The sequence below is a fragment of the Acanthaster planci genome, linkage group LG11 (genome assembly GCF_054643075.1).
Source record: "Acanthaster planci isolate LZ-2023a linkage group LG11, COTS_SCS, whole genome shotgun sequence".
Taxonomy (NCBI): domain Eukaryota; kingdom Metazoa; phylum Echinodermata; class Asteroidea; order Valvatida; family Acanthasteridae; genus Acanthaster; species Acanthaster planci.
The window spans coordinates 3157882-3175843 of NC_141787.1; the positions used below are offsets into that span (position 1 = coordinate 3157882).

General features: G+C 44.9%; 1 protein-coding gene across 1 annotated transcript; it reads left to right on the top strand.

The window, feature by feature from the left end:
• The first annotated feature begins 7711 nt into the window (after positions 1–7711).
• On the top strand, positions 7712–15425 carry LOC110987368 (uncharacterized). The gene is made up of 4 exons (XM_087143504.1): positions 7712–7810; positions 14098–14192; positions 14726–14897; positions 15012–15425. The coding sequence occupies exons 1-4, from the start codon at positions 7712–7714 to the stop codon at positions 15423–15425; spliced, it is 780 nt and encodes a 259-aa protein (XP_086999630.1).
• Positions 15426–17962: the final 2537 nt, after the last annotated feature.

A 17962-nucleotide genomic window follows, 5' to 3' on the forward strand; every position in this document is an offset into this window, starting at 1 on the left:
GCACTGACGCCAGTTAATGAACATCCTTACCTCGGTTTAACCTTCACATCCAAGCTGTCCTGGAAGAAATACATATCAAACATCACCTTTAAGGCCAACCGGATGTTCGGGCTTATTAAGCGGAATTTGAAGCGCTGTCACCCACAAGCTTACACCTCTCTGGTTTGACCACATCTAGAATACTGCTCCACTGTTTGGAATCCCCATCATCAAACTAAAATCAATCAGGTTGAAACCATCCAGAAGAAAGTAGGTAGATTTGTACACAATATTTACCAAAGAACAGAAAGTGTGAGTGAAATGCTGAAAAACCTGCAGTGGGCTTCACTCCAGTTCGGGAGGGAAGCGGCCATACATCAAAACCATGCTATACAAGATTTCTCATAACCTCATTTCAATTAAGCAACATTATTTCCTGACACCCATGCCAAATACCAGACTCAGGAACTACCACCCGATACCAGCCTCTCACAACTCACTCCTCCAAGGACATCTACGAGTTTTCATTCATGCCAACGGCGGTTGGGCTCTGGAATGCCCTTCCTGCACACGTCTTAATAGCTCTTTCAGTGGACGTCTTCAGGGCACCCATTTCTGCCAACTAGCCCCAAGATGGGAGCTCTTTTTTACTTGCACTTAATGTTTTACTTCACTCCTTTCACACAAAAATAACGCCTCCCTTGCTTCGCATGCACCTCACTTCATCTCAGCATTTAGGCCTATATCTAGAAGTGGACGTTGCTGAGTATCAACGTAGATATAGATGTAGGCATGTATACGCACACGTCTGCGGTGGTTCGGTTTGTATTACGGCAGTGGCTCACCTACATGTAGATACAAGTATGTTCGGTGCCGGGGGGGTGAAAGGGTTTTGCACGTGATGTGTGCATAACGGTCTGTAAGCCTATTCCATTCATTAATAGTAGTTGTTCATCGAAAGGAGTTTCATTTAAAGTTACAATCTCCAGCGTTTCCATTATCTACAAGGATTATTGAAGAACTTGTTCTATTTTGAAAATGCACACCGGCCCTTCGTTTCATGGAGATCGTGTAAAGGGATTCCCATTTAAGATTCTCGATCAAGCTATGGATCCTGCATGCGAATACGTTTACAATGCAGACGCTGCGCTGTGATATCCTCAAATTAACACCGTAAATGCATAACAATTATTTAATTTGTAAAACTCCCACCTTCAACATTGATTTTTCCCCCTGAAATGCATGTGTAAAGGCCTCACCCTCAAACTGTAGTCGTTTGAAGGAAATCCTATCCTTCAACATGACCCATTTTCCACAACGTTATAAAAAAAAATCATTGATGCGTGCCATTCAAATTTTGTCCATTGCTTTTGGGCACGCGTATAGTCAAAAACATCTTCACTGTCGATCAAAACTTACAGGGCGTGAAGATGCAGCGCGCACGACCGTCGCATACAAACTCGTATGTGGACAACGCGTTGGCAAGCTGGCACCGCAAGGTTAAAAAGGAATTGCAGGTAAACAACATATCTCTCCTGAAGACAATGTTCATCTCGAAAATTTACTTTTCTGAAACTAGTGAAAGTCCCATATAAGAAATATATCATACAGGTTTAAACACTCCAAGTCACAGTTGAAATCAATAAATGATCAATAAAAATTGTTGCCAGCTGTTCGTGGATGGTGGTCCATCTTCACACAGCTAAGAAACAGAGGATGTGCACGCCATCGCTGCACAATACTAGATGAGAAGAGTTTTTACGTAGGGGGCGCTTGTCGCACAACACCCTTCCGCCCCCCCCGTTCGGTGCCATTTAGTTTGTGAATTCGCGCATGCGCAATAGTAACATATGGTCGTCGGCCTCAAAACTGATATTCTAGCAGACAACGCATATACGGGTGAGGAATTTGTCCTGCCGTTTCCCTTGAAGACATCGTGTGTGAATAAATTGCCAAGAATCTATCAAATGGTGATATATAATAGCTTCTGATAAGAAAGATCTCCGGAAACTAATCAAAGAAGTGGAAAAAGTCAATTTTACGACAAAGGATAATTATGAAAAAGTATTTTTTTAAATTTTTGTTAGCTAACTTTGTGTCTAATTTTAACAATTTTGCCGGGTTTACCTTCAAATAACTTTGATGCCACATGAAAGGCCAGTAACTTTTATGATCCAAAAAGATTATTACTTCTAGGCAGAAAACTTATTTTGAATTTCACTTTGTTTTTCATTGGGACCCATTCTCGTCTTTCTCCGTGTTTTCCACCTCACTTAAGTGCCCGATTTTCACACTTTTGTCGAATTCCCCTCAGGTCATCGGTGATACTGTCTGTAAGACTAGAGAATCGTTTGTATCCATCAGTTCATTCCTTCAAGATCGAGAGCCATTTGTGTGGAACGCATTTCGTTTTTCATGCGGATTCAAATTTCCGCACTGAGTCCGACGTGACCGGACAGCGGTCAAAGAAGAGATGTCCGGATTTTGGGCATGGCATATGTTACGCCCCAACTATAGCATCAGTCCCAACTATAGTTGGGCCCGTCCCAACTATAGTTGGACCCGTTTACCGATATGCACCGTCCATGTCACGTAACTCAAAAAAGTCAAACAGTCTTCATATATGGAAGTATCCTTTAATCAAGGCGCCCGCAGCGAAATGGATAGTCGCTCAAGAGCGAGGATCGGCGCTGGAGGAGACTAGTTTAAGCACCAAACCAACGCACAAAGAAAAACTACCGGCGAACAGCACGTGCATGCGCATAGCCGAACTGAGCGTGTCGTGACCACTGACCTCTATTGGTGCGTTCGATTAGCTTTCTTGAAGACACCAGTTTCACACGCAAGGGAAGCCTCGAAATGAGGGTAATCGAACGCTGCAGTGTACTCGCCAAGGCATTCTGGGAAAAAGGTCAATTCCCCGCCACGTTCCATCATGTACGTCCATGCACAAACAGTCCATCCGTGACGTCATTACACTCGGGCAGCCTCCAGAGACCCGCTCGCCAGCGGGTAGTGGCTGACACCAGGGCAGTCACGAAGATCACGTAATGACTAAACGAACGCTCTCATGTAAGTTTGACTTACACGTGTAAGCTAATCGAACGCACCCATTAATAACATTTTATTATAGAGACCAGTGGTCGCGACTGTACGTAGTTATTTTATTAATCCCAAAGGAAATTACATCTCTGCGTACAAGCCTCATTAAAAACATACAAAAATTAGAATTCTAAAACATACATATATTGAATCTAATTAAAATACAGAATGAATACATTACAAATCATTAAAAATCATAAATACCACATCTTATCAAAGTTCGTCTATTCCACTCGTTTGTTTCAAATTGCATGCAGCAATGGCCCTATGGATGAAAGAATATTTATAACGCTGTGTCCTCTTGGTCGGCAGTGCAGTCTCCCACTTCGTTCGCTTCGTCGCTCGTCAAACTCACCTCCCAGGGGGTGAGTTACGTCAATCAGTATTTTGTCAGTCCTGTCTGTCAGTCGTCGGTCGTACGCTAAGTCAAATGTCTCCTGTGGTCTGCCAATCACCCCGCCAGCCTTCTTGATCACCTTGTCAATCCTACCCCTCTCCCTCCCAGACAGATTCCCGCCCCAACACACAGCACCATACATAAGTACACTATTGATTGCAGAAGAATAAAACGACTGTAAAATAACACTGTTTAAATTGAATGATCTGAGTTTGCTAAGACAATACATACGTGACTGAACTTTATTTACTATTGCATTAGTGTTTTCCTGGAAAGTCAGTTTATTATCGACGATGACGCCCAGGTACCTGTGCGCACCAACCCTCTTCACCTCCTCTCCACTGATGCACACAGACTCCGGGGAGTCGCTCTTTGTTGCGTGAAAAGTAAATCATCATCTCTCTAGTTTTTGATGCATTGAGGTGCACATAATTTCTTTCGCACCACTCCACACAATTCTGCACTTCGTTTCTATAAACAGTGTCATCTCTCTTGCTAATTTTTCCAATCTGGCAAAAGTCGTCGGCAAATTTTACAAGGGGGTAGGCCTATAAATCGTGTGTCTGTCTCCCACCAGCAGTGTACAGAGTAAAAGGAAATGGTGAAAGAACTGTCCCCTGAGGGGCACCTGTATTGGTGTAAATAGTATCTGAGATATCAAAAGAAGACACCGAAGGCAGTTCACATATTAGGTTCTGTTGGTTAAATAACTAAAAATACATGCAATAACATTTTTGGTAACATTCAGGTTTCTCATTTTCTGTACCAAAATATGTGGTTGAATTGTATTAAATGCACTGCTAAAATCGTAAAGCATTAGCCTTGTAGAGTTATCTAGAGTATCAAGATAACTACATATATAGACTGTTTAGAACATACAAATCTGCGTCCTCCGAGCTGCGATTTTTTTATACGCAAACTGTAAAGGATCAACATGGTCAGCAACTAAGAGGGTAAGTTTATTAAGTACAATCCTCTCACAAACTTTCATAATGGCAGACGTCAAAGCTACTGGTCTTAAATCATTCAATGTGGAGACGACTGATTCCTTTGGGACGAGTACAATACACGACGTCTTCCAACACCGAGGAACATAGCTGAGCCTGAAACACCAGTTAAAGATAATACTAAAAATGTAAGCCAGCTGATCGGCACATGTCTTTAACACTCTCGGGGATACTCCATCAGGACTAGAGGCCTTCCTAAGGTTACAAGCTTTAAACAGACCACGGACCTCCTCCTGGCTGGTCTCCAGGCCCTCGCCACCAATGTTCAGATCGTCCACAAAAGACTCTGTCAAGAAACTGCATCTAATATCTGTATGTTCCTGTGAAAAATCGATGTTGTCAAAACGTCCATAAAACTTATTCAGTTCATTGGCTTTACCAACAGAGTTATCAGGGTTAGGAGGTGAATGTGTTTTTGCAGTTCTGTTTGTGTATCCACTCATAAGTTTCAAACTGTCCCAAACTTTCTTCATATCATTAGAAGCAAAGTTTCTCTCAACTTTCGTCCTGTACTCATTTTTTCCAACTTTTATTTTTTCTTTCAATACTCTCTGTGCTTCTTTCAATTAGTCCTTGTCTTTTGCTGCAAAAGCTTTATTCTTTTCCTTGATAGCCTTTAAAATGTCTTTTGTTATCCAAGGTTTTGTGTTAGAGAAACCTCGACAGTTTTCTCAGGAACTGATCTCTCCACACAGAAGTTGGTATGCGCTGTCACAACATCGATCAGCTCATCTACATTCTCTAAACTATCAACAAACATCCCAATCGGTGCATTCCAGCGCACCACGCAGGGTCTCACATGCCTCATGGGTCACTCTTTGACGATACGCAGTGAAGGTGGTTCCTTTTGAACAAGAGGTCTATATTTTGAGCGTAAAAACACCAGGTTATGATCTGAACATCCAAGTGGTGGAAAAGAAAAAGACTGATACGCATCCTGCACATTTGAATAAGATAAGTCAATGGTCTTGTCCCCCGCGTAGAACACTTAACGTGTTGGTTATACCCAGGGAGGTGTTTTTTTCAGGATGATACAATGATTAAAGTCACCAGTTATAATCTTGAATGCATCTGGAGCTTTGGTGTCAAGGTCATGCAAATGGGTCGCTAGTGTGTCGGCCGCTTCACGTGCATCGGGACTAGGTGGAATATGAACAGAAGTTACTAGCACGTGTGTAAATTCCCGAGGCACATAATACGGCCTAGAGTTGACAGTTAGCAGTTCAATGGCTAGCGTAGACAGAGTGTCCTTAATTGACAGTAACATTATTAGGGTGGCATCATTTATGATTGATGTAGACACAAACACCACCTCCCTTCCTTTTCCCCGTCTGTTCCTTGCTTCTGTCGCCACGTAGTAATTTAAATCCATCAACATTACCACAGGAGTCAAAATTTTTCTCAGTGAGCCAGGTTTCCGAAAAACACGTTCTGAAAGCCCCAAGGTTACGCACGTTGACACTGAGTTCATTAGTTTTATTGTTAATAGACTGCACGTTGCCCGTAATAACACTAGTAAGAACTGGCTTGTGGCCGCGTCTTTTATTTCTGGCTTTAATTCCTCCTTTTTTTCCTCTCTTTCTCATCTTAATCTCAGGTGGCAGTTCTGATGACAATACAAGTCGGCCGACCAGCGGCGAAGACCGCAAGTGCAGTAGTTCAGCCATGTTGTAATAGATTCTTACCGGCGCTGATATGGGACGATCAAACTCCTGAGTCTCACACTCTGTCACTATCAGCCACATTAGTAACAAACACACTATCAATCCTGTATCCCTTCTCCATCCCTAAAACAAAGATTCAGGCCTCCACATTCTCAAACAACAGATATAGGCTAAACAGATCTATAGTAAAGATTGCGGTAACACCATGTATTTATCTCTTCTTTGAGTATGTGTGGTTCTGAGAAGAACCGGGGAATAACTCGACGTTTCGAACAGTGTACTCTGTCCGTCTTCAGCCTCAGGAGACTGCAGGATTCTAACTGGGAGTGGAGCTTATATGGTGTAGAGAGGGATCCAGATGTAGGGATTAGCTCGGTGAGGCGTTAAGGCGGGAACAGTGATGGCGGGAACAATGGATGCTGCACTGGATCCTGGGGCTGCATGCCCTGTGTGTGTGTTTACCGGAGCGTGTCAGTTGGAGTTGGCAGTGGGAGAGTGAATAGCTGGGTGCCAAGGGGTATAGAAGACCCATAGGCTGACTGAGGGGGAAACCTAATAGGGAGTCCTAGGGTATAGGAGACCCATTGGACTGGGATGTGAGGATGGGGCGCCAGATATCGCTGATGTTGAAGCCGATGTCTTGGGGAACTGTGTCGTGCTTGATGATTTCCATGGCTTCTCTAATGCGGCGGGGATACCATCGTTCGATGCTGGTGATTAGTTCAGCTTGGCTCCAGTTGATTTGATGGTCTTCAGTGTGGGAGTGCTTAATTATTGATGACTTTTCCAGCTCTCCCTTCCTACCATGGGCTTTGTGCTCGTTGATTCGGGTAGGGAGGTCCCTGCCCGTCTCGCCGATGTACACTTTGCCGCATTGGCAAGGAATTCTGTACACCCCCGGTCTGCGCTGGGGGTCCTGTCGGTCATTGTGCGAAGTAAGCAGGTGATGCAACTGGAGTGGGGCTGTGTGAAAAACTTTAATACCGTGCTTGTGGAGAATCCGCTGGATGTGATGGGAGGTGTTGCCTAAGTAGGGGAGGGTAATGGAACTAGGGGCCCTAACTAGTTGGCTTTGGGTATAGGACACCCTTCGGCCGGGGGTGGATCTGGGATCTTGGGTCTTGACTTGGCTTGGCTTGTATCCGTTACGTTGCAGCGCTGCAGTGATGTGGTGGAGTTCTTGACCGAGGAATTCTTTGTCGCAGATGTTGTATGCCCTGCGGACCAGGGCCCGGTTGACGGATGACTTAATCTTGGGGTGGTGGAAGGAAGTATTGTGGAGATACCTGTCCGTGTGGGTGGGCTTGCGGTAGACAGTGCGTGCTAGGCTGCCATTCTCCATTCTGGTCACTTCAACATCAAGAAACGAAATGTTGCCATTACGTTCTTGTTCCATGGTGAATTGGATGCTGCTGTGAAGCCCGTTGAGGTGTTCCAGAAAGAGTTGGAGGTTGTCCTGCCCGTGTTGCCAGATGACGAAAGTATCGTCCACATATCGGAGCCAAACTTTGGGCCTGTGGTCTGATGTATTGATGGCAAGCTGCTCAAATTCCTCCATGAACATGTCAGCCAGAACCGGGGATATAGGAGATCCCATGGAGGTTCCAGCTGACTGTTCGAAGAATTTGTCCCGCCAGCGGAAGCTCAATGACTTGACACAGGTGAGAAGCAGGTGTAGCTGTTCTGGAGTGAGGTCTGTGCGGTCCTTGAGGGCAGGGTCTGCTGCAAGCCTGTCCTTTGCGATGGTGGTTAGAATCCTGCAGTCTCCTGAAGACGGACAGAGTACACTGTTCGAAACGTCGAGTTATTCCCCAGTTCTTCTCAGAACCACACATACTCAAAGAAGAGATAAATACATGGTGTTACCGCAATCTTTACTATAGATCTAGTTTCTTTCACCATGAAAACCTTTAAGTCTTATATGTAGGCTAAACAGGTTAAAACAAAAAACAAAACTGAGACTTGTAGCAGACTTGTCGTCGCTAGCACAGCGCCATCTATAACCTAGTTAAAACAAGTTTCCTCCAGCTCCTCGCTCTTGAGCGACTATCCATTTTGCCGCGGGCGCCTTGATCAAAGGCTAACACGGAGGAAGAGTACAGAGATACAAAAGAAGTGATTCTAAGAAAAATTCATTTCCTGGATCCTTTAAAGATGGCGTGTGAGAGTGAGACCGTGAGATTGAATGGGTAAAGGCAAAAAGACTGAAAATACCAGAATAACGTTGGTGAAATCATTCTATTAATAGTCATTAGAAAGCGGAGAGACAACAGGTCATTTTGTGCTTGCACAAAAATTTGCGCCTACGATTATAAGAGGGTGCGCCGAAGATTTCACCAAGCCGACACAAAACTGCGAATAGCCCTACGGACGTGTGGCTAAGGAAGCGATAGCGAGGGTGCGGGCCACACTAGTGGGGCTCGGGTGTGAGGTACTATACTGTCGCCCATGCTTGAATCCGTCTATTTTAAATGGTTGACCCTGTGTGCCACATCCTATGCGAGCATAGAACTTCCAGTGGTTTTTTCTCTGGGGGAAAAAACGTACCGTATTGTTAATTGCGGTGCAGTGGCTGTGCCACCTTCCTAGCACATTATCGCGTTGTCTTCGGCCAAGTCGAAAATCAACAGTTGCCAGAACTCTGCATCCGCTGTGAGTGGTTCCCGCTGCCTGGCTGCCTGGCTTGGCGAGTTCCTTACAATATTAGTTTACATGTAAGTTCCCTTTGTTTACCAGGCACAATTAAGTAACTTTTACTGTATAGTGCCCTCACCAGTCGAGATCATGAAAGGCCACTCTTGCAATGACACCCCATTGACTAAATGGTAATGATATCCAAAAAGGAGAATATTACTGAAGTTGTTTTGGTAAAAACCAGAGGAAAGAGTTCCACACACGAGGTTCATTTTACACCCTGTGTACAAACCCTCTGAGACTGGTCTGAAAAATTGTGTCTTCATTGAAAAAGCTTTCAATGACCTCTAACTGATTTCTGGGAACTAATTGGTAACTGAAGAAGAAGATGAGTGAACTTCCTACATGGAACTTTTTTTTTTCAAATCATGGAGAACCATTGGTGAAACCACAGGAATAAACTTCTTTTATTCAGGGGTATGCTATATTTATTCTTGTCTACAACAAGACTGATTGGAGATAGCACCACATTTATGGCACGCGAGTTTCCGCTCAGATTTCATGAAGGCCTTTGCCTCCCACCCTCTTCACCCCCCCCCCCCCCATCCAATGTTGCATTAAAGATTGGTGTGCGCCCAGGGCGATCCATTGCAACGTTGGAAGGGGTGTGGCTGAAGGGGGCGCAATCTAAACTACCCGAGTCTATGTTAACAAATGTTTCAAAACATGGCATTAGACACAAGGTTTCTGGCAATTCTTACAAATCATACGAGTCTGTTTGCGTTGGGTTCTCGTACTGCAAACAACAGAGTTCCGTTTTTGGCCTTGCCTATTTCTTCCGGGATAATGTCCACTTGAAAGGAGTGCAATTTCAGGGGCATGCGTTGTTGAGTTGCTGGTCCTGGAGGTGGACAACAGTTCATCGATGACCCGGAAATTGAAGCTAGTGAGCGGGCGCTTTGCAGGGATGCTGTTGTACACGATGGTAGATGTAAAGAAAACGTGTTTCCACCATTTCAGGGATCTATGATGATGTGTGTAGTACAGACACATTTGTGATGCTAAGTCACTTCCGCCCATGAACTTATTATAATCGTTGACGACGGCAGTTACTGGTGGAACTTTTTTGCAATGAATGTCTTAAGCGTCACTTTTGCAGTCGCCATAAGTTAGTCAGAACTGTGACACGTTTTTGGCGTACTGCCAAACAACACGTAGTTGCCCTGCTTTAGAGAAAAACTGGGGTGGATCATGTCGGTTCACGGGGACCTTTTTTTAGAGTTTGTACTGTCTGGAATGCCTTGTGTGGTATAGCGCACAGTTCCACCGGCTCCAAACCCTAGCTGGGACAACTTGTGCACAAGAGCGGGGCTATTGAGTGTACCAATTGTCCATGAAAACAACATGTCCATTGTTTTCCAGTCCTTTTAGCAGGTCGACGACAACTTGGCCTGATGCTGTAAGGTTGGGTGGATTGTTGGCTTCAGCGTACGCAACGGAGTGCGAGATGATTTGGTCTGATAGAGCCTTGGATCCAGTAATCACCTTCCAATCACATGTGTAACTGGTTTGAGACTCGTTCAAGGAAAAATATTTCAAGCCATATGTGGCCAACTTGCGTGGTGTGTACTGTTTAAAACCGAGTCGACCATTAAACTTTATCATAGTCTCATCCGGTGAGAGGTTTCGTCCGGGCTTATAGGTGCTACGAAACAATGGAACTACAATGTCCAGTATCGGACGCACTTTAGACAGTTTGTCACAGGGTGAGTCGTCTGCTGTGTTGTCGGCAAGGTGGAGAAATTGAAGGAGTGCTATAAATCGGTTGCTAGACATTACCGACGGATACAAAGGACTTCAAAGAACTTCACACCTGGACCAGTACATTGCGTAGCTAGGCCTTTTGTTGATGCCCATCGAGAGTAGCAGTGCGACAAAGGCCATTATTTCAGGAACATCTGTTGCAATCCAAGTACACTGAGAGTCAGCGGATTTTACACATAGTGTCTGATCTGCATATCGGTTGGTCCCCTCACCTGCAATTGCCAAATTGCTTCACAGAAGAAGAGTTGAAACATCTGTAGGGTTGACAGATGATTGAAATGGCTACACCCAGTCGGTTCCGTGAAGCATATACATATGCAGCAAGGTATGAGACGGAGAGAACCCCCCCTCCCCGCTTTGTATTGGTTTCAGACGTTTTGGGGGATGTGTTAAGTAACAATAGTCTGGAATGTGTATTGGGATTGGACATGTTGGGTGGGTACCCCTCGGTCTCATTTCTTGCTGGGTATAGTGAAGTTCACACGTAGTGGCTTTTGGTAAGTGGGGGTTGCTTACCATCCAGTCCTGCATTATTGAAGAATAATATCAGGACTAATAAATATAATATTTACAGAGTGTTCACACCAAACATCAAAGCACTGTACATGAAAAAAATAGGAATTAGGTAGGTAGGCTTTATTCAGCTGCTCATTGAAGAGGTGATAGATGGGGCTTCCTTGATTTGGGTTGGACTGAAATGCCTATTCACAAACGCTGCCTGTAAACTAAATCTTGATTCACCGCACATTGGGTTATATACATGTCGGACCCTGTGTAATTTTGGGGAAAATATGTAATTCTGGGATCCGACAAGATTTCTTAGGGGTCTGACAAGATTCCTGGGTCTGACTTTCCCACGATCCAACTATTCCCAAAGGGCAAATGTCCCCCAGATACAACCCAAGGAATGCCAGGCTCGGATTGTTCTGCCTGTAACCGGGGAGAAAGTATGGTCACGCTGGACAACGTGGCCCAACTCTAGTACCGGATTGGTCAGTCCCCAGTTGTCCACGTTTCTCTTATACATGTAAATGTTGTCCACCACCCACTTTCTGATTGGTAATCCTCGAAATTACTCCATTGTTTTAGTGTTTTAGTGTTTTGGCGTATCACAAGTTTCAACCAGAACCTGTATGAGCGCGTGATCGGTAGGGCTACTTAACCCCTGCCCCCAACCTCGTGTCTTCAGAAGCGCAGAAGACCTTAGTGCGAGTGCCGTCTTAGAGTGCCCTTTGCACTCATTTTTGTTTGTTCAGTTCAGGAACGAGAGCCGACTCCTCATATCGACGTTCTGTCACGTTCCTAACCTTCATTGAATCGATCACAGTTTTTTGACTAACCTTAAAACGATTGTGTATCCTTGCTAAAAGTTTGTTTATCCGCCTATCTTGAATACTTCCTTATTGTTATTTCGTTTTGTTCCGCTAGTTTATAATGTTTTTGTAGATTGTTTGTTTTATTTGCATTTTTGCTTCGTCGAATCACTGAATTGGTTCATTTGTTACATTACTGTACACAACCCTAAGTAGTATGTACGCTATAACTTCTGACCCAATGTCCAGCTTGCTCTGCAAATACTTGAATAAATCTTGTAGACTGCGACTAAGTAGTGTTGCATTCCCTAAATATCAAGTCGATGGACTTTATTAGTGTCTACGGGATGTGATATTTGTGGTCAACAATTTATTAAAAGGCGGACGTGAGACAAGGGGTTTGGGTGACAGTCAAACTGTGTTGTTGGTTTATTGCGCTCACTTCTCTTCATCAAAGTTTAATGTGGGTTCGAAGAAGGTGTAGCTTAACATAATACAAATCACAAAAGGCAAGTTATAGAGAGACAAAGTTGTATACGAGTGGAACTAAACTACAGTTTGGCAGGACCATTGGAAGTGCAAGTCGGACGGAGTGAGTACGGTATGTGTGTGTAGCATCGCACAGCTAGGCTACACTCATCGGGCCGGGCCGTGGTGGGAGCTGTCGCAGACCACCACGGTGACTAGCAAGGGCTGGACGGGGCCAGCACTGGTAAGTACCGACCGCACTGCCGCTCAGACTGCCATGTGATGAGCACAACGATAAAGTCGCCGCGCTATATACCATTGGCTCTGCGTAGAGACGGGGAGGACTAGGGCTAGTTAGCAAGACAAGGGTGGCGAGGGACACGGGAGTGTCTCGCCCGGCAATCGGTTCGGACGTAGCGGTGGCGGGCCGCTACGACTCTAGACGGGCCGCTGGTATATTAGAACGTTTCCACATAAGGCTCAACGAAGAGTGTAACCACTTGCCAGACTTCTCCCACATTCTATTCAAATGAGCTAGCTCACGTTACCGTTACTGTTAACCACAGATCACGCTTCGTGTCCCCCAATGGTGTATAGACCATTGCGTTTTCTACTTCCCTCATTAGGCCTATGGCATTCACACTGTAAATAATGTTCTGGGTGAACACTACCGAATACTTACGTTTTTCATTAGTAATAAGTTGTTGCCGTCTGTGATCTTCTTTATGTAACCTCGGTTTAGGTTCCCTTAATTTTTAGTAATTTTATATAAAGTTGGTTCTTAATGAGAAGCAACAGACCTCGGTGCGAGTGCTGTCTTAGAGTGCCCCTTGCACTTTTTTGTTCAGTTTAGGAACGAGAGCCGACTCCTTAAATCGACTTTCTGTCGCGTTCCTAACCCCTCGCAGCATCTTGTCACGTGCTCTGTTAATACAGAGCGCGAGTCCCCGGGTCAGGCTTTGGGGAGCCGACCTGGTTCGTCTCTCCACCCGGCCTGCTTCTCACCTCCCAGGATGCCAAGACTCCGCCATTGACGCTTTCTGGACCGCGCCTAAGTTGGAGATCGCCAACACAAGTGCCGAAGGGAGAAACAGCTAAGGTGTTTCATTTGACTTTGTATATGTTCCATTGATTGATTGATTGAGTTTCTTTTATCATTGCTGCTTATTCTTAAGGGTGTACATTTCAGGGGTTTCGCGCGTGTAAGTAGTTTCATTCCAAATTTATTTTCAAATTGCTATCATGCGTTTAAGCTTACTTTGCTGTCCAATTCAAGATTTTTTGTGGAGCTGTTCCTTTTGTTGTTGATTTCGCGCGCGTTACTTTCAATCCGTTCCAAGATTCTATAACGACTGAACATTACATGCTCACACTGGTAGTTGTCTTTAGCATTTTTATTTTGATCTGGACTGCCATGTGTATTCTTATTATGGGATGTTTGGCTAGTAAATAATAATATTTGTGCCAATAAGGGAGCATGAGGATCAACTGACTCGCTATATGGGTGATTTTTTTTTCTTCAGCAAAAAGTGTCATTCTGCCAAAGAAAGCGTGTTCTGTTTTCCGTATGATATGCCAGTTGATTGATGGTGACCTTTCAATTTCTGCTGGGAAACCATGACAACTTACTCTGCATTGAGACAACAAAGTACATTTCAGGGTTAAAGAATAAAGATTGGAATCCTTCCTTTTCCTTGATTAGCAATTAGGATCGCACCGACCTCACCCCAAGCCAGCTCCACGACCTCCTCACCACCTGCGTTAACTCAACCAACTTCCGAGAGCGGGACAAATTCTTTGAACAGTTAGCTAGAACCTCTATGGAATTGTCTATATCCCCGGTTCTGGCTAACATATTAATGGAAGAATTCATCAAATTCTTTGACGAAGTCTGCTCGAATTCAATTAGAGCAGACCGCCATTGCCACCGCAGACCATCGTCCCAAGATCTGGCTCCGGTATGTGAATGATACACTTGTCATCTGGCAGCACGGGCAAGACAACCTCCGCACTTCTTGGATCACTTCAATGGGTATCACAGCAGCATCCAGTTTACCTTTGAACAAGAAATAAATGGCAGCATTTCCTTTCTTGATGTTGAGGTGTGCAGAAGTCAAGATGGCCACCTCTCCTGCAACGTGTACCGCAAACCCACACAAGTGTGTATTTGCCTGCAACTGGGGACCCCATGTTGTTCCTCTTTTGTTTGTACAAGACCACCCGTATGTTTTGTACACAGTTGTCAATCGGGGACCCTCTGTCAATCGGAGACCTTATCGTCCTCAATTGTTCAGGGTCCCCATTTGAATGCAGAAACAAACTCACTCACACCCACAGATACCTCAATAGCTGCTCCTTCCATCACCCCAAAATCAAGTCGTCTGTCAACCGAGCCCATGTTCGCAGGGTCTACAACATCTGCGACAAGGAACACCTCGCCAAAGAACTGCACCACATCTCCACAGCATTTCAACGAAACGGCTACAAGCCTCAGCAGATCAAGACCCAAGTCCAAGAACCCCTCCCGACCGAAGGGTCTCCTATACCAAAAGCCAGCTAGATAAGGTCCCTAGTTTTGTTACTCTCCCCTACCTATATAGGTTGTACATCCCATCACATCCAGCGTATCCTGAGCAAGTATGACATCAAGGTATTCCACACAGCCCCTCTCAAGATCCGTGGCATGCTGACATCCCACAAGGACCTACAAGATCCGCACCACCGACCAGGGGTGTACAAGATCCCCTGCCAATGCTGTAAAGAGTATATCGGCGAGACTGGTAGGGACCTCCCCACCAGACTCAAAGAACACCAAGCTCATTGCAGGAAGGGAGAGTATGAGAAGTCCGGAACAGTCGAGCATTCCCACTCTGAAGACCACCGCATCAACTGGGACCAAGCCAACCTCATCACCAGCATCCAGCACTGGTACCCAAAACGCATCAGAGAAGCCTTGGAGATCCTCAAGCACGACATCGTTCCCCAAGACATTGGCATTTCCATCAGTGACATCTGGCAACCCCTGCTCACCTCCTAGTCCAGTGGGTCCTCTATACCCTAGGACACCCCACCCCACCTATGAGTCTCCTATACCCCCGGCTACCTCACCCCGCCCACCTCACCCCGCCCAAACCTATGCCCAACTGACACGCCTCACTGACCACTAGCATCCTCGTCACACCCCACTACATCCAGTCACCTTATATAGACAGCTCCATCTTTAGCATCTCGTTGTTGTGGGTGTGGGTTAGCGTAGCGGTTCTTTCCTGGACCTTCTTCCTTACTCCATAATGTGATGCTGATTAATAAAGTGTACGAATAAACGTACAGTTATTGGCGCAAATAACCTGAGATGCTGAAAGCGCCATTAAAACAACACAACAGCATCTCTTCAGTCTCCTGACGACGGACTGAGCACGTATGAGTATACTCCCGGTCCTTTTCAGAACCACACATATTCATGAGAGATATATTCCTTCGCATGGTGCTACTGCAAGCCTTTCCACCTAGTATTGAGGTTAATAGATCCTAATCTTAACTTATAGATAATAATTTGTTGCCACCCTGGGAGGTTCCAGGATTTCATTCTAAGAGATGCGATTGGTTGGATAGTTTTAAGCTCCGAATTCTTAGTGTCATTCCACTCTTGTTGCTAGTTGTATTTAAGATGATTGACAAGAATATGTTTTACTTCAGTGTCAGTTAAAGGCAATTTGACATCTATGTTCTCTTTCTGACAAGCTTTTTTTTTTTGCGATTTGATCCGCTCTTTCATTTTCCTTAATCCCATAGTGACCAGGGATCCACTCAAATGTGACATGATTGGCTCGATTTTTAATACATGTTATCAGTATGGCGGGCAGTGAACATGCTTTCTGTTATGTTCTCCCGTTTATTGCGACATTAGCTGTTACCAGACCACTTGGATACTTGATTCATATACCATCGGATGGGGTTTTGATCACTCTGGTATAAGTTACCATGGATATTTCAGAGGGTCCTGCCAGTTCGGGGGCATTTTTCATCCAGATTTTCATCAGTCCTTGCCTTCAATTCAAGGTTTGTACACTAGGCTGCATTGCATGCTTGACCAGCTCCATCGTCCACAATGGCTGATGGCACACTTCAAGCCACTGTGGCATGATTAACTGTTCATTGTGCCTTGCAACACCACTCAATACAATAGAATAGTCAACAGACAAAAGCTCTCTAGAAGCAGAACTCTGTACTATGCAAATGCTACAGCAACTTTAACATAATTCTAGCTGGTGATGTTGAAGTCAACCCGGGTCCAGAATCTTTAGAGTCTCCTAGTTTCTCCCATGGCAGTGTCCTCCTAGTTTATCAGCAGAGTGTGAGGAGTCTGTAGAATAAACTGGACGTCTTTCACTCCTCATTGGCCGCTCATCTTCAACCAGAAGGATTTTTCAACTTCTTCGCCCTCACTGAAACCTGGCTGACAGAGGCTGTGTTTGATGCTGAATTGGACATTCCTGACTACACCATCTTCAGGAAGGACAGGTGTCGTAAACGAGGTGGCGGAGTGCTGCTGGGCTGCCATAATGATTTTGAGTGCCGTAGAAGACCTGAACTTGAGCAGGATAATCTTGAGCTATTGTGGGTTGAAGTCAGGCTGTCCAGTCGCAACAAAATGCTGCTTGGCGTGTTCTACAGACCCCCAACAGTGGTGTTCCAACTTAAGAGGATTTTTGCCGACTGCCTGACTAGTGTCTCACGCCAGTACAATGCCATATGCATTGTTAGAGATTTCAGCTTGCCTTCACTACAGTGGCACTCGGACAATGGTCTTCCAGTTTCAAGTGAATCCACCATGGATGATGTGTTTATTGGTGCAGTCATGACTGCTCACAGTCTGCACGAAATAAATCTTTCCCCAACCAGAGGAGAAAACATCCTTGACCTTATCCTTTGCTCTGACCATTTGCAGGCCTCCAGTGAAAGTGGCGACAACATATTTGCATCGGACCACAATTCTCTCAGAATTGAATTTTATGTGCCTAAAATCTTCCAACTTCCACAAAGCTGGTCTAAATGACATTCAGAAAACAATTGACTGTAACCCGTGGTGTCTTCTAGAGGCAAGTGACAATTGTGATGCCACTGCCTCATTGTTCTATGACTTTATGAAGGCTGCATTTATCGATGTTGTACCGACTATACGACCACGGCGTCCGTCTCCCCCGTGGTTTGACAGTGAAGTTCGTCAAGCACTGAGAGTCGAGGAACGAGCGTTTAATAAGAAAGAGGCCCATCCTACTCCTGAACACATGGAACTTTTCAAACTTGCTGGCTCCAATTACAAGCGGATTGCTTGGTCAAAATACCTTACTTACTGGTAGGAAACATCGAGTTATTGTTGACGATTGTTGTTCTAGCTGGAATTCAGTACCCTCTGGTGTTCCCCAAGGCTCGGTACCAGGACCAACTTTGTTCAGCTTGTTCGTTAATGACATATCCAAATGCCTCAATAATAAATGTTTACTCTTTGCCGATGACTTGAAGGTTTTTGGTAAGATTGTCTATACCACTGATGTAACTTCACTGCAAGAAGAT

Bases quoted from the DNA above. Each gene is read 5' to 3' on its own strand.
- LOC110987368 (XM_087143504.1), top strand. From the start codon at position 7,712: ATGTCAGCCAGAACCGGGGATATAGGAGATCCCATGGAGGTTCCAGCT. The intron at 7,811-14,097 runs GTGAGAAGCAGG...ATTAGCAATTAG, and splicing joins AGCTCAATGACTTGACACAG to GATCGCACCGACCTCACCCC. The intron at 14,193-14,725 runs GTTAGCTAGAAC...TCACACCCACAG, and splicing joins CGGGACAAATTCTTTGAACA to ATACCTCAATAGCTGCTCCT.